This window comes from Protomyctophum parallelum (assembly GCF_964188405.1).
Source record: "Protomyctophum parallelum genome assembly, chromosome: 4".
In the NCBI taxonomy this organism is placed as follows: domain Eukaryota; kingdom Metazoa; phylum Chordata; class Actinopteri; order Myctophiformes; family Myctophidae; genus Protomyctophum; species Protomyctophum parallelum.
In genome coordinates this window covers 15,137,689-15,151,973 of record NC_139700.1, presented here as the reverse complement: position 1 = coordinate 15,151,973, position 14,285 = coordinate 15,137,689, and the positions used below count along the sequence as shown (strand labels likewise).

General features: G+C 42.4%; 1 protein-coding gene across 1 annotated transcript in view; it reads left to right on the top strand.

Moving 5' to 3' along the window:
• Window positions 1-273: 273 nt before the first annotated feature.
• The window catches only part of slc25a22a (solute carrier family 25 member 22a), a 20,996-nt gene continuing 6,984 nt past the window's right edge, over window positions 274-14,285 (top strand). Inside the window, exons 1-7 of the mRNA XM_083763999.1 lie at window positions 274-407; window positions 8,270-8,481; window positions 9,394-9,519; window positions 10,580-10,635; window positions 11,374-11,464; window positions 12,526-12,580; window positions 13,842-13,902. Of these exons, the coding sequence (XP_083620125.1) occupies window positions 8,462-8,481; window positions 9,394-9,519; window positions 10,580-10,635; window positions 11,374-11,464; window positions 12,526-12,580; window positions 13,842-13,902 (409 nt within the window). The 5' untranslated portion in view covers window positions 274-407; window positions 8,270-8,461. The remainder of the gene's footprint in view (window positions 408-8,269; window positions 8,482-9,393; window positions 9,520-10,579; window positions 10,636-11,373; window positions 11,465-12,525; window positions 12,581-13,841; window positions 13,903-14,285) is intronic.

Here is a 14,285-nt window from a genome sequence, read left to right as displayed (position 1 = left end):
TGTGTGTGTGTGTGTGTGTGTGTGTGTGTGTGTGTGTGTGTGTGTGTGTGTGTGTGTGTGTGTGTGTGTGTGTGTGTGTGTGTGTGAGAGAGAGAGAGAGATAGAGAATTGTGACATTGCATGGTTGCTTGGCAGCCGACCAACTACCCAATCACAGAGAGTCCCGCTGCGCTATGGGATATAGCTCCATCATTCACTACAAGGCTACGGGGCTACTCCCCCTCCCTCTCCCTCCCTCCCACCCCCTCCCACCCTGCCTCCAGTCTCTACAAATGCTAGTAATAACACCGGTAGGTAGGGTTAGCAACTGGCTCTATAAGTGAAAAGCATAGGGTGAGAAAACCGTATTCTAATTATTCATATACGTAGATTATTCCACGTAGGGATAAAGGACACGGCGCTCTACGGTATGTACACACCACGGTTTAAAAGATGACAACGTACAAGCTTCATAATTCCTGATTCCGGCTCGTGCATGTTTATTAGAATAACGGCTTCTGCTGCTGAGGTGTATGTATCCATCCTCTCACTGCCTCCTTTATATCTCCCTGAAATAATGTGGAATTATTATGTTTTGACAGTAAACGTTAAAATGCACTGAAAGGGGTTATTTGAAATTGCATATGTTCTTATTTGTGGGCTCCGACCGGTGCGAGGATCAAATCATTTCCGTTATGTGGCAAGACTCGATTTACTACCGATAGGATAGATAGCATCTTGGTAATAGTGTCCGTTATCTTGAGATGCGGCGAGGATCATATGAATGGGCTATAGCACGTTTTATGACGGTGTTATAAATTATCTCACTATCTCCGCAATGATTAGTGAAGGTCGGTTAATTATTCATTGTGGCTTTTTACCTTGTTCTGTGACTTACTGACTTTAGTAAGCTACAATAACGATGGCTGCTGACTCAGGTGTGACCGCAACGGCCGGCATGATGCCATCCCATGGATCATGTCAGTTTACATGGAATTTGGAAATGTTAACTTGTTTAACTGTTTGTGTTATTTCGGATTAACTGCGGGACCCGTTTCACCTAGAAAGGTTGCGTTTACAAGGGCGTCCATGGTCCATCCGCCACGTATACTGTCTGTCTCCCATCAATCAGTTATTTTTGGCAAGCGACACCGTCGAACGGAATAAAATGAGGCACCCACCCCGGCCCCCCGGGGCGTATAATTGCTACTACGAGGAACTGTTGAGCGTTATGTCAGTCAAAGGGACCCACACACACGCACGCACACAGTAGAACTGTAACACACAGTCGGACTCGTATAGCATCGCATCATTGTAGGCTGTTCAAGTAGGCTACACGTTTATGCTTACCAGGCCATAGCCAAGCACAGCCAATACGCAATACATAATTAATGAGGCCGGAACAGTGGCATCCTCTGCTTCCAATGGAATCAATGGATTGGATGTTGGGTTTGGTGCATTTGAAGAGTTATTATCCGTTTAATACAAAGTTGTATGCATATATGTAGGACACTATTACTGGCCTATAATTATCCCATGTGATGTTGGAGAGCAAACAACTAGCCTATAACAAGCTGTTTATGCCTATAGGCTATATGTAGGCCTATTTATATAGCAGATTTACAAGCTATAGGCAAGCGACACCACTGTACAGCGAATTATAGTTTGGGTTTCAGAAGGCTGGTGGTCATCTGGTTGAAATTTGTAATCACCCGGACATTCTGGCCCTCAGAGTGACTTGCTCACTATGGAATGCTTTGGGGGAGTGTGCATGTTCTCTTTGATGAAAGAAAAGAAAACTCAGCCTGTTCCCCATGTTTTATTGAGACAAGAAAGCTGAGGAGCCAATGGCATAGATAGGGCTGTGTGTGTGTGTGTGTGTGGGGGGGGGGGGGGGGGGGTGTCTACTGCTGGAGCTATTAATTACTGCTACATCATCTAGGCACAGAAAAGCTGAATTTAGTTTTTCTTACAAAAAAGTATAGCCTTGATAGACTGTTGTTACTCATTTATGCTGAGGGCCTGGGGCAGACTATATGTAACTGTAACCCTAATGACTGCAATATTAGCCTAACTCAGAATTCACATTTCTATTGAAGGGATAGCCTCTTGAGATGCAGCATCTCATTTTCAAGGGGGACCCATAAAACATGAACTAGATACATAGAAACATACAGTACACAGATACACATATATACAGATGCACACATATATAATGTATATACACACACACACATTTATGCACACAGATAGCTTGCTCACCCTCTTTCACTAGAAGAGTAGATTAATGGCAAATTTCATAAGAATCGTTCACTTTATGATGCAAGCATGGCATTTGGCACAAATACTCAATAAGGGCCACTCTTATGGAAAATGGCGCTGGCCGTCCAAAATTCCAAGATGGTGACCATTTGTCCGCCACCATAGCGGAGTAGATTGTGATAGTGATAATATTAGTTATGCGATGTCACTAGTTGTGACATTGCATGAATTCCTGTCATGTCATGCCCTAATCTCATGTGCAGGTACATGATGGTTTTGATTTTCTTTTTCCATTATGTTCCATATCCATGCATTGTTCCATATTATGCATGCATAGTTCCTTGTGCAAGGTCTAAGATGTCTCATCAAGAAAGATGTCACCAACTATCGAAGCTACCTTACCAAACTGGTATAGAACTTGATCTCCTCCCGAATTCAAGTAACACTGTCCCCCAAAAAGCCAGCAATCTCTATAATAACCACACACACCCACTCACCTCTGCACCTAAATGGACATTTGCTCATGTAACTGTACTGATAAGACACAATTATTATTCCAAATATGGAATAGACTTTCACCACGCCACATTTTATGCCTGTCTTAGCCACCTGGTGGTCTTAAGATTTTCTTCATCTTCATAATAGGTAACCTCTTTAACCCTGGCATCCCCATTTTGGGCATGCCATTATAGGTTAATAAATATATATAAGTGAATTGGCTTATATTTCTACATTTTTAAAATGTGTATAGCACATTGGCATAGACACTGTTAGGAGTTTATTATTTATTTGTGGTAAAAAAAATATATATATATATATATATATTGATCACTTATTTTGTATAGTATCTGTGTCAAAAATGAAATATTGATGATTGAAAATGTCCATCAACAAGCCGGCATGGTGATGACCCCTGTGTGTAACTCAGGTATGGGGTTCAGTGTCAGCTCATCTAAGTTTTACTAATACTGTAGTATAAGTATTATTAGTAGTATACAGTAGTAGTAGTATCAGTAGTTTCTGTTATGTATTGCAATTGTTGTATTCTGCCTATTCACTATTATACTTTGAGCATCTGATTGTGTCGTTGAACATTCGTTGACAACACACCGAAGGCCACACAAAGAGCCATAGAACCTCATGCTTGTCTGGCCTGCATATTTTGTGATCAAATATCTCCTGCATCTGACCTAAGAAAGGTGATGACAATGAACCTGAACAACAGACTATATGAATGTGCAATGTAAATAATGGCAAACTATTGGCTGAACTGAGTGGTGGCAATTCCATAGCACAAAAATACCATCGTGCATGTTTTTGTGTCTCTACAACAGAGAGAGATCCTACCTAAACAAAAGCCCTTGAGACGAGAACCAGACATGTTTCCCCTGGTTCTCTCAGAACTGGTCAACTACATTGTGGAATCTAGTCTCCAGTTCTGATGGTCCAGCCATCTTCCGTCTCACAGATATGTGCTAAATGTCATCCTTGTATCACAACCAGAAAGATTATATCACTACTATGGTACAACGTCTAACCTACAGTTGGCCATGATCAGGTCATGCCTGTGTCATGGGCCATAACAGAGATTCCAATTTATTGTGTAGCCTATAATCCCTATAGTTGTGGATAGAGGACAGGGGAATGAGATTTATCTGTGACACCACAAATCCACCCCTGGTTTAGATTTGTTGGCTTCAAACCAACCAAATGTGCGTCATAGCTGCTTTTAGTGTTGTTTTGCAAGAGAAACAGAGATATTGGGAACCACTAAACCAAACATTTATGTAATATACAGTAGGGCACAAAGGAACATCTGGGACATTCTCATAACTGATATTATTTTACAGTTGCATGTTGGAAGTAGTCTGCTTTAATAATTCAATAGATATTTTAATACTGTACACAGTTTAATGGCAAACTGCTGTTTGCCAACTTCAAGTAAAAAGATTGTATTGTGTTGTAAACATTAAATAATATTGTAAACGGTGTTGCTTTTCAGCGTGATGGAGTATAAATTAAGCTTGGCTGCACGTGCAGTCTATGGACCTATAAAAGACAGTCGTCTGAGTCCTCTCCCTCCTACTCCTAGTTTCATGATATGTAGTGTAAATTGTAACTGAACTGAAGCAGTGTGTGTGTAGCCTGGACACTCTCCTTTCACCTCATGAGGAAGGAACCATGTGATTCTTATTTTAATTTACATGCATTTGCATTGTCAAGCCACATCACAGTCACGTGAGTTGCTGACTACCATAGTATCCTGTCGCAAACCACTCCCTCTCTGCCAGCACAATTTGCCAGCACAGTTTGTCAAATCAGATGGAGTTTTGTAGCAGAAAGACCTAGTTAGGTCCAACCACATTAGACATTTTTGGTAGTGTATAGTTTACTTTAAAACACAGAACACAAAAACGACATGGTACAAATGTTTGTGACTAGAATGTGGATTTTTATGAACAATGACACTGGAAATGTTTGCCGCATTGTATTTGCACGAGAAGAATATAATTTGAATGCCCGTTTTTTGCATAACAAATGCCCCAAATAGGACGAATCAAGGCTTTTAAAACCTTTGTTAATTTGCTCTGCGGCTGTCACACAGACATGGGTCAGACCGGGTCATGGATGAGCAAACTAACCATGTCTGGCCTCACATCAGTATGACAGCATCAGTGGATAACAACTATGCTTGTGATTAGTGTTTTTGGAGAGATTAAAATATACAGTAGTTGTCTCTATTAGACAGAAGCCTGAGTGATGGGAGAGGTCTCGCTACACTTTATACTACAACCATCAGTAAAATAAATCAATTGAAGCAGGAGCAATCACGGTGAAAACACAATGCAACAAGGTCTGTATTTATGCTTACTGAACTGGTTACACCAGTGGTAAACTAGAAAAAGTGCCCCTCGGGGCACAGGTTTCCACCAGGCCAGGTCAGGTTGTGGCCTCCTGGTGGCGCTATAATCGGCCAATGTGAAAAGGCCTTTGTTAGCAATTGGATTATAATATTATATGAAAAAATAAAACAATACATAAGTGGTAATGGTAGCTAAAATATCAAAAAGGATAATCCTGAACATCTCAGGGAACCAGCTACTAGATTAGTCTTTCGCCCCTATACCCTGACGACCGATTTTAAGACAATTTTAAGTTTTTGACACATTAGAAGTGATGTAAAACCACAATTTACTCTGTTCCTATGTCAGCTATCTTTACCAGAATAGGCTATAATATTTGTAAAATACAAATTGCCCATTAAGCCTTGGACATTGTCCATAATCCAAACGTGAAAAGGTGGGAAGACTTGTTATCTCGAGATCATCAGTAATCATTACAAACCTTCCCAGTTCAAAGAGTACAGTGAGGATATCTGAGGGTGTGGCATATGAACTTTTGGAATTTAATATGTAAATACTGAGAAACAAGCATGTAATGAATATTATAATTAATTGCATTTTTATAGCGCTTTTCCAAGTGCTCAAAGTGCTTTACAATGGTTCATTCATTCCTATATTAGTCTACAGTCCCATTTACCGAGTGATGAACCAATTATAATTCCATATGGAACGGGTCGGGGGAGATAATCGTCACCAGGCCTGTGTTCATTACTTCATACTGTTCTGGGTGTAATGATGCACTAGGGTCGAGCTCAAGCACATACCGCTATCTGTCCCTGTTGTTTTGTAGACCCTCTGGCAACAATTAAACTGGTTATCAGCCACCTTTAAGGTTGAACATGCATGAGTGTGCATGTGTGCAGCTAGCTGTTGGAGTGATAGACTGGGTTATGTTGTATCTTGAGTTCAAGGTTCTGCTCTGGAGACAAGTTGTTCATTCACTTTGGCTATTGTTTACTCATCAGTGCTTATCTGCATTAGAGGCACAAACAAAAGTGTGTGTGTGTGTGTGTGTGTGTGTGTGTGTGTGTGTGTGTGTGTGTGTGTGTGTGTGTGTGTGTGTGTGTGTGTGTGTGTGTGCGTGTGCGTGTGCGTGTGCGTGCGTGCATGCATGCATGCATGCATGCATGTGTGTTTGTGTGCGTGCGTGCGTGCGTGCATGAGAGAGAGAGTTAGTTTTGAAGTCATTTTGGTATTCCACAAAGAGGCTATGCATTTTGAAGTCACTTTTGGTGTGTTTATATATTTGGGAGTTTCCTTTGGAAATATGCTAGTAGTAGGAATTATTTTGCTTTGAAAATAAATAATACAGTGTACTGTTCTGCACTAGTGATCCAATTATGGGATAGGTGGAATGCAAATTCGAGTCTAGATTCCTTGCATGTTGTAATTTGAAACAAAAAAGGAAGGAATTTCAGGCAGATCCGGAAGATGAGTGATGTTTCTGTTGCTGTACTCGCTCCTCACTGCAGGCAGTTGTTTCCAGATAGACTCAGATTGTCCTCCTGACCAGACAACACAGGCAGAGACACACGCACGGTTGCTACAGCTGCAGTAGATGTACTCAAACATACCACAGACGGCCCAGTTAAGCCTCGGGGGAAGAGTAAGAAGGGCCGACATGACACTATAAACGCTTTGCTTTCACACTTGATGGCTGATTCATCACTGGTTCAATCACAAGCCATACATTGATTCTCCTTCTCCTCTGCTGTACTGTAGTGTTGCAAGTAGTTGCTTAGAGAAAATAATCAGTGAAAAGAAAATGCTGAGTCTGACCATGGGGAAATGACCTAGGAGCTTAGCATGTTTTTGGAGGAAGTGAGACTGAGGCAGGAAAATAGGAAACAAAGCAAAAAGAGAGGGCCATTTGTCAAGGTCATATACACTGTTATGAAGAGAGAGACAGTGTGTGTGTGTGTGTGTGTGTGTGTGTGTGTGTGTGTGTGTGTGTGTGTGTGTGTGTGTGTGTGTGTGTGTACTGGGTAAGAGGGATGGACAGCAGGATAAGAGCTCTGAGGAGGGCTATATGGAATCTGGAGGGGGGCTGTGTTTGAAGAGGATACTCGCTCAATGACCTCCTCTGACCCCCTCTCCTCTCCTCTGGCACCCACCAACCCACCCTGTATCCATCCATGCAGACCAAATACGCTGGCGCACAGCTGCACTCACTATGATACTGTAGTTATCTAATCAGTACACATCCATGCTGTGCGCATTCCCTGGAGAACCAGAATTGGGGGTTATTTAGGAAGTGGGTCATAGTTCTTCTCCGAGATGTGTTCGTCTGCATGTGTTAGTGTACGTGCCGCAGAGAGAGAGAGTCAGCAAAGAACAGGAACGGAACGCTGTGCTTTGAGAGTCGTGACTGAGGAGGAAGAGAGAGAAGGGGGAGGAGGAGCAGGAGGTGGAGGAGGCGGGCTCCTGTGCAGAGGGCGATTGTGATTGGTGGATTAAGGGGTGGGAGAGTGATGGAGTAAAATGAGAAGCTAAAGTCCCTTTTAAATCCAAGGCATTGTGTACCAAATAAGGAATATTATGTCTCAGCTAAATTAAGCACAGACATATGGCTGGTGATCAAATGTTAAATCGTAATTGCGCTACCGTGATCTTGGACACATTACTGAGTGACAGGCTGACAGCTATCCCAAAATATAGTTCTATAGTTCTATATTTTGGGATAGCTGTCAGCCTATCACTCAGTAATGTGTCCACCTAATGCGTCCACAGTGGCTCTCTATTGGAACAAACCCTGGGAAAGTTCCCCTTCACCTCACCTCTGTCTCCATTTCAAACCTGGCACTCTCCCAGTAGAGCACAAAGAATGAATAAAGTGAGTGAGGGACAAAGAGGCAGTGAAATGTGAGTTACCTGTACAGTAGTTGTCTCTAAACATGTATTCATACTCTTATGATAAATGATACATAATATTTGTGGTACTGTAAGACATGATCTCATGAAGCGTAATTCAGTATGCTGGTTCAATGTCCTGATTTTGAAGTCCACGTGAGAGGCAGAGATATTTCTGTGAATGGCTTCTTTGTAAGGGCTTCTAATCGTCTCTCTCTCTCTCTCTCTCTCTCTCTCTCTCTCTCTCTCTCTCTCTCTCTGGTATCACTTTACAGAAACCCATTCTTACCTGGCTATTGGGTTCAAGGGGGAGTACAAGACCATCAGACCTTGTTATTCCATCATACGCAGAGAGCCACATGCAACAGTGTAACTGACACCTCAAAGAGTGGGCCAGCAACTGATTGATCAACCCAACAACCGACGGATTGATTGCCACATTGTCCATTGGCAGAGGCCTAAGATAAATGGCTGACAAGCAGATCAGGTGAGTTAGACAGTGGTTCCACTGGTGTGCTGTGAGGAAAGTTGAAGTAGGCAAAATCTACCCTAATTCATTTATTTTTGGAGCTATGTGTGTGCCTGGGTTCCTGGCTGGGGGCCTGGGTGCCTGGGTATGAGCACGGAAATAGCATGGTTGTTTTTCACCACCTAACACACAAACAAACACACACGCACATATTAACTGTATATTTATGATGATTTCGGGTGTGCCACTACAGTACAGTACAGTAGAGGGACCCCCACACGGTAACTGTCATTTCTCAACCATTTCGGACGTGGGGCGGCTCGCCGGAATCGGCCTGGACCCCTGGGCGTGTTTCTGGGGGTCTGGATATTCCGGGGACCCCCCCAGGGACTCCCCGGGGACCCCCCCCAGACCCCCACATGGTAACTCTCTCATTTCTCTACCGTTTCGGACGTGGGGCGGCTCGCCGGAACCGGGACGGCACCCTGGCTGTGGTCCTGTGGGTCTGGAGACCCCACGGGACCCCCACACGGAGTTGCACCACTCACTTCACACGGGTGTGGTTTTTACCACTTTAACCTGTCATCCCTATTTTGATCTGCAAGCTCATAACACTAACAGGTTGTGACGCAACACATCGTGAGCTATTTTTGAATACAGTTGTGCCTTGATATTTTGACTTGCCCATTGGTGTGCAGTGGCCACAAAAAACTTTGAAAACCATTGAGTTAGATTTGAAACTATACAGTAAGTAAATATGGGATGTGATGCACTACTAGACTAGTGGCAAGATCCACTTGCATCTGCAAGTGGATGTGAGTCGAATGTGAAGAAATACCTAGATGATAAAAGTAGGAAAATAGCAATATTGTGTTGGAGCAAAAATAATGATAATGTCTTTCTTTCTCTCCATTCATGCCCTCCTCACAGTCTTCCTGCCAAATTGATCAATGGGGGGATCGCTGGGATCGTTGGAGTGACCTGTGTGTTTCCCATTGACCTGGCCAAAACCCGCTTGCAAAACCAACAAAATGGATCTCGCCTTTACACTAGCATGTACGTACAGTGCACTTTTACACTTTGGGCCTCATTCACGAAGCGTAAGTATGCACATATATACACACGTATAAGTTTCCACAAGCATGGTCTGATTCATCATTATTCTTGTGATTTTTCTGTAAAATACACACAAAGTCTGCTGTGAGGTACTTATAACATGGATGTTATTAGAATGCCTTATTCTTCATGCAAAATGAATTACAATAGTGTTTATGTGCCCAACATTTGTCAAAACAATAAAATGAAAAGATATACTGCTCGTTTTTTATGTAAGAATTTATAGGTTACTGGGCTTGTAGACATGAGGCAAATTCAAGCTGATTTTTATATTTTGTTCAGTTGACACATTTAAGGTCCTTGTAGACTGGACGCGTTTTTCGGAAAATCCGAAAAATGCATCAGTGTGCAGGGACCTTTAAAATGCATCAGTGTGCAGGGACCTTTAAAATGCATCAGTGTGCAGGGACCTTTAAAATGCATCAGTGTGCAGGGACCTTTAAAATGCATCAGTGTGCAGGGACCTTTAAAGCTGAACATAGTTATCTAACCATCTGAGACCGATACTTGATTCACATTCAGCTGCAGCTGGTCCATTGCGCGAGGGATACTTGCCAAATAAACCAGATCTACAAGCTGTCAAGGCGTTGTAATGTGAACCGTTGATCTGTTCTTTTCTTGAAACTGCTTTTTTTCTAGTGTTAAATGGGGCACGAAACAGTGCAAATGATGCATACAGTACATGAACGTGCATTTGATTTATTTGAACAGGTGGAATTCATAATCTGTGATCCGCACAATTAAATCAAGGCTTTGCACACACTTTCATGAATCCTATGTAGGTCTTTTGGTCAAAAGATATAGTAGAAAAAAAAGAGCTTTGTGAATGAGGCCCAGTATGAATTTTATGAGCAGGGTGTAAACTTTTAATTGTCTCCCTACTGGACTACTAGCCTGGGGTACCCACTACCCATGTGTTGTTTGTTTTCTTACTGGACTATAGACATGACTGTAACTACAGACCACTTTAAGTAACAGACTTGTGTTGTCTGCATCACAGGTCCGACTGCCTTATCAAGATCATCCGTTCCGAGGGATACTTCGGGATGTACCGAGGTAGGATTTCACCACGACAGCGCTGACATGTGAATGTGTGCACAATCTCAGGCATATGCGTTTGTGTTTCTGTTTCCACATCGGATGAAATCACACTGACTATCCTAAATCATCAAGTACGTACCTTCTAAAGGTAAATATAAGATGGTGAACTCACTGAGAGAGCTGCTGACCACAGCTAAACATTGAGTAAAGCAAAGCTGTTTAGTAATAGCAATGTTCAACACACATTTTAAATGTTTATTTATGTCCATATAATGAGAAGTACAGGAATACCTTGTACAAAAGACATAAACACTGCCAGTGCAGCTTGACAGTGGGAGAGCAGCCAGTTACAACGTGCATGGACGGCAAAGCATCGTACATACAGTACAGCTGACATGTCGGACACAGGGCAATAGACATAAATCATGGATAAAGGAAACAACGCCTCCTCCACACACACACACACACACACACACATACTGTACGCATGCATGCACGCACGCACGCACACACACACAGATATCTAGGACAGAGCCCTCTGACTGGTTTATGCGAGTGTCTAGACTGCTATGTCCTCATACTCTCTCTCTGCCTGTCTCTCCCCATCTATTACATTGTAACTATCTATATGTCTCTTTCTCTTCGTCCATGTGGTTACTGTATTTTCTCTCTTGCTTCCTTTCTGTCTCACTCTACATCTCGCTGTCCCTCTCTTTGTAACTTGTCTGTCCCCCGCTCCCACCTTCCCCCCAGGAGCGGCGGTGAACCTCACGCTGGTCACTCCAGAGAAAGCCATCAAGCTTGCTGCAAATGACTTCTTCAGGCAATACCTCACGAAGGATGGGTAAGACACGGAAAGATTCACACACACACACACACACACACACACACACACACACACACACACACACGCACACATGCGCACACACACACACACACACACACACACACACACACACACACACACACACACACACACACACACACACACACACACACACACACACACACACACACACACACACACACACACACACAGGGATGCACACACCCACACAGAGTCAAATCCTGTTAATTCAGTGGTGATGGTGTATAAATATAGCACTTCATGTAGACTTAGATAGTATTTTAAACAGACTTATAGCATGTTACGTTGACAGCACTAGAATTGCATTTTATGTAGTCATATAGCACTTTATAGTACACATTAGCACACATCAGTATCACATGTCAATCAAATGTCAATAAACATTATGCCGTTGCTGAAGGCCGAGCAGTCCTGTTCTGCACCCTCCCCTGTGCGCATAACCGCATATGGCATGTTTGTAATTTCCACCGGGTTGAGCTCAAAACCCCCCTGGGAGTGTTTGTTTTGGTCCACACAACATCTTGTGTATGTGCAATGTTTTACAACAAGTGCCTTTTTATATCACTTGACAACAAGGAAGAGACTTGCCTGAGGCTCGTGAGACACGTCCGAGCAAGCCACCCCATGGAGGCAGTGCCAGCGCAGAGTAGCCAAAGGCCTCGCGCGTTGACATGCAAGCCACAGTGGACTGAATAGGTTATCATGTGATTCAAAACGAGCACTCCCTCCTCTGTCCAGTACACAGGGTTTTGAGTATACAGGTACAGGATTCTGAGCTCAGCCCAGTGGAAATGACATGACACGCTTCCATATGGATGTTTCCGTCGCTGTCTCTATGGTGACAAACAATGATGGGGTTCAATGAATGATTGACTTGTTTCGCATCAGCATGCAGCACCTCACTTGTGAATTATTAATCCACCGCTCTGCCTGACGAGTGCTGAAACAGAAGACTAAAGTGTAATAGTCATATCGCCTGCAGGAGGATCAGTGTTTCACAGCACCTGACCCTCTTTCCCCTTGTTTGTCTTTCACAGGAAGCTCACGCTGGTCAAGGAGATGCTGGCCGGGTGCGGGGCGGGTACATGCCAGGTGAGTGTCTGAGCTGAGTCATCCTTCTTTTCTCCACCTGGCTTTTTGCTGCCTGTAGCACTGTGAAGACTCACAGCAATGTGCATGTTTACACATGCACGCAATGTATATCATTGCTGCCCATGCAGGCAGGATCCTTGTATCTCCATTTATTTTATCCAGCTTTTAGTGTATGTTCACAAACTTCGTCCTATACAAACAATAAAGCTGCTATAAGCAATTTATTTTACTTTCTTTCAGATAGCCAGCAATGAGTAAATGCTCCCAACATTCTTTTTGAACCCTGCACTCACTGTCAAACGCGTGGTACTGTATGACTATGTGCCTTAACCAATTGTCTGTTGGGTTGCCCATATATTTCATAATTCAATACCCTATTTTATTCTTCATTGTATGACAGTGACACACAAAAGCAGTGAAAGTAGCAGATCCACAAGCTCACAACTTGTCACTATGTGACATGGTGTGAGCTTGTAGATCTGCTATTTTCACCACTTTTGAAAGATTATGGAAAGTTTTATAATTTCTTTTAAACTGTTGACCTCTAATGACAGTGGTTTAGGCTGTCTGTGGGTTTTATAAATATTTCACCAAAGTATTAACACGAGCTTGTAATAACTACATTGGATCCATTGGGACATTCTTTTTTCCATTTTTTTAAGTACCGGTAACTGTTTTGGACATATAGACGATATTTCCTCAGGAAATACTATAATATTATATTAAAATGCTCACAGTTTACAGTTTCAATGTGACTCACTTTATTATGCACTCCTGAAGAAATTACACACTGATTTTCAACTGTTAATACTATTAGCAGGCGTGTAGATGACAGTTAGACTTGATTGGTCAGATAAGACTCGATAGCGCATGGCCATGTGGTGTGAATGACTCATTGTGGAAAGCTTGTTGCCAATATCCAAAGGCTTCATCCTCAGAGAATGTGATTAGATTAAGTGTAACAGGCCTCAGATTAAGATTATCACTAAGAATGTGGGCATCTCACTGTTAATCCAGTTAACTAGTTACCCGTGCGTGGATTACAGAGGAAAACAAGCCTGTACATTTAAGACAATCTGCGTCAGTGGATTCACACTGGACACTGCTTCAGCCTTAAGCACAAACTTTCAGAGCTGTTATTAACTAATCTTCAACTCTCTTATGCTTTTGACGTTTTCTGTGTTTGTGACGTGTGTTGATCAAATTACATTTCTATGTTAAAATAGTTGCTAATGAACAAGTCAATTGTTTCCTCTCACAGGTTGTCGTCACAACTCCTATGGAGATGTTGAAAATTCAGCTCCAAGATGCTGGACGAATTGGTAAGAGACCAACAGTTAGTGGAACTCAAACAATGAAGTGGAACTATGTTACAATGGAGAAATGGTGACCTCATGTGGTCACGTCAGTGATTACAATAGCTCTAGTCTGAACTGAATTCAGTATCCACTACTTGTACTTTTTGTGTGTTGTATTTCCTTGTTTGTTTGTGTTTTTTTTTCTATTAGATTTCCATTATGCTCCAGAAGCCTCTCACTTTGTCTCCTTTTCTACCGGGGTTGAACCGGTTCTGTTATTTTCTCCCATCTAATATTGAACCAGTTCAGAGTGTTTCCACTGAAAAGGAATTGTTTCAGAACATTAAATGTTATTTTGGTGAAAAAGGGGCCTTTGTGTAGAATAGATTAATTATCAGTTTTTTTCC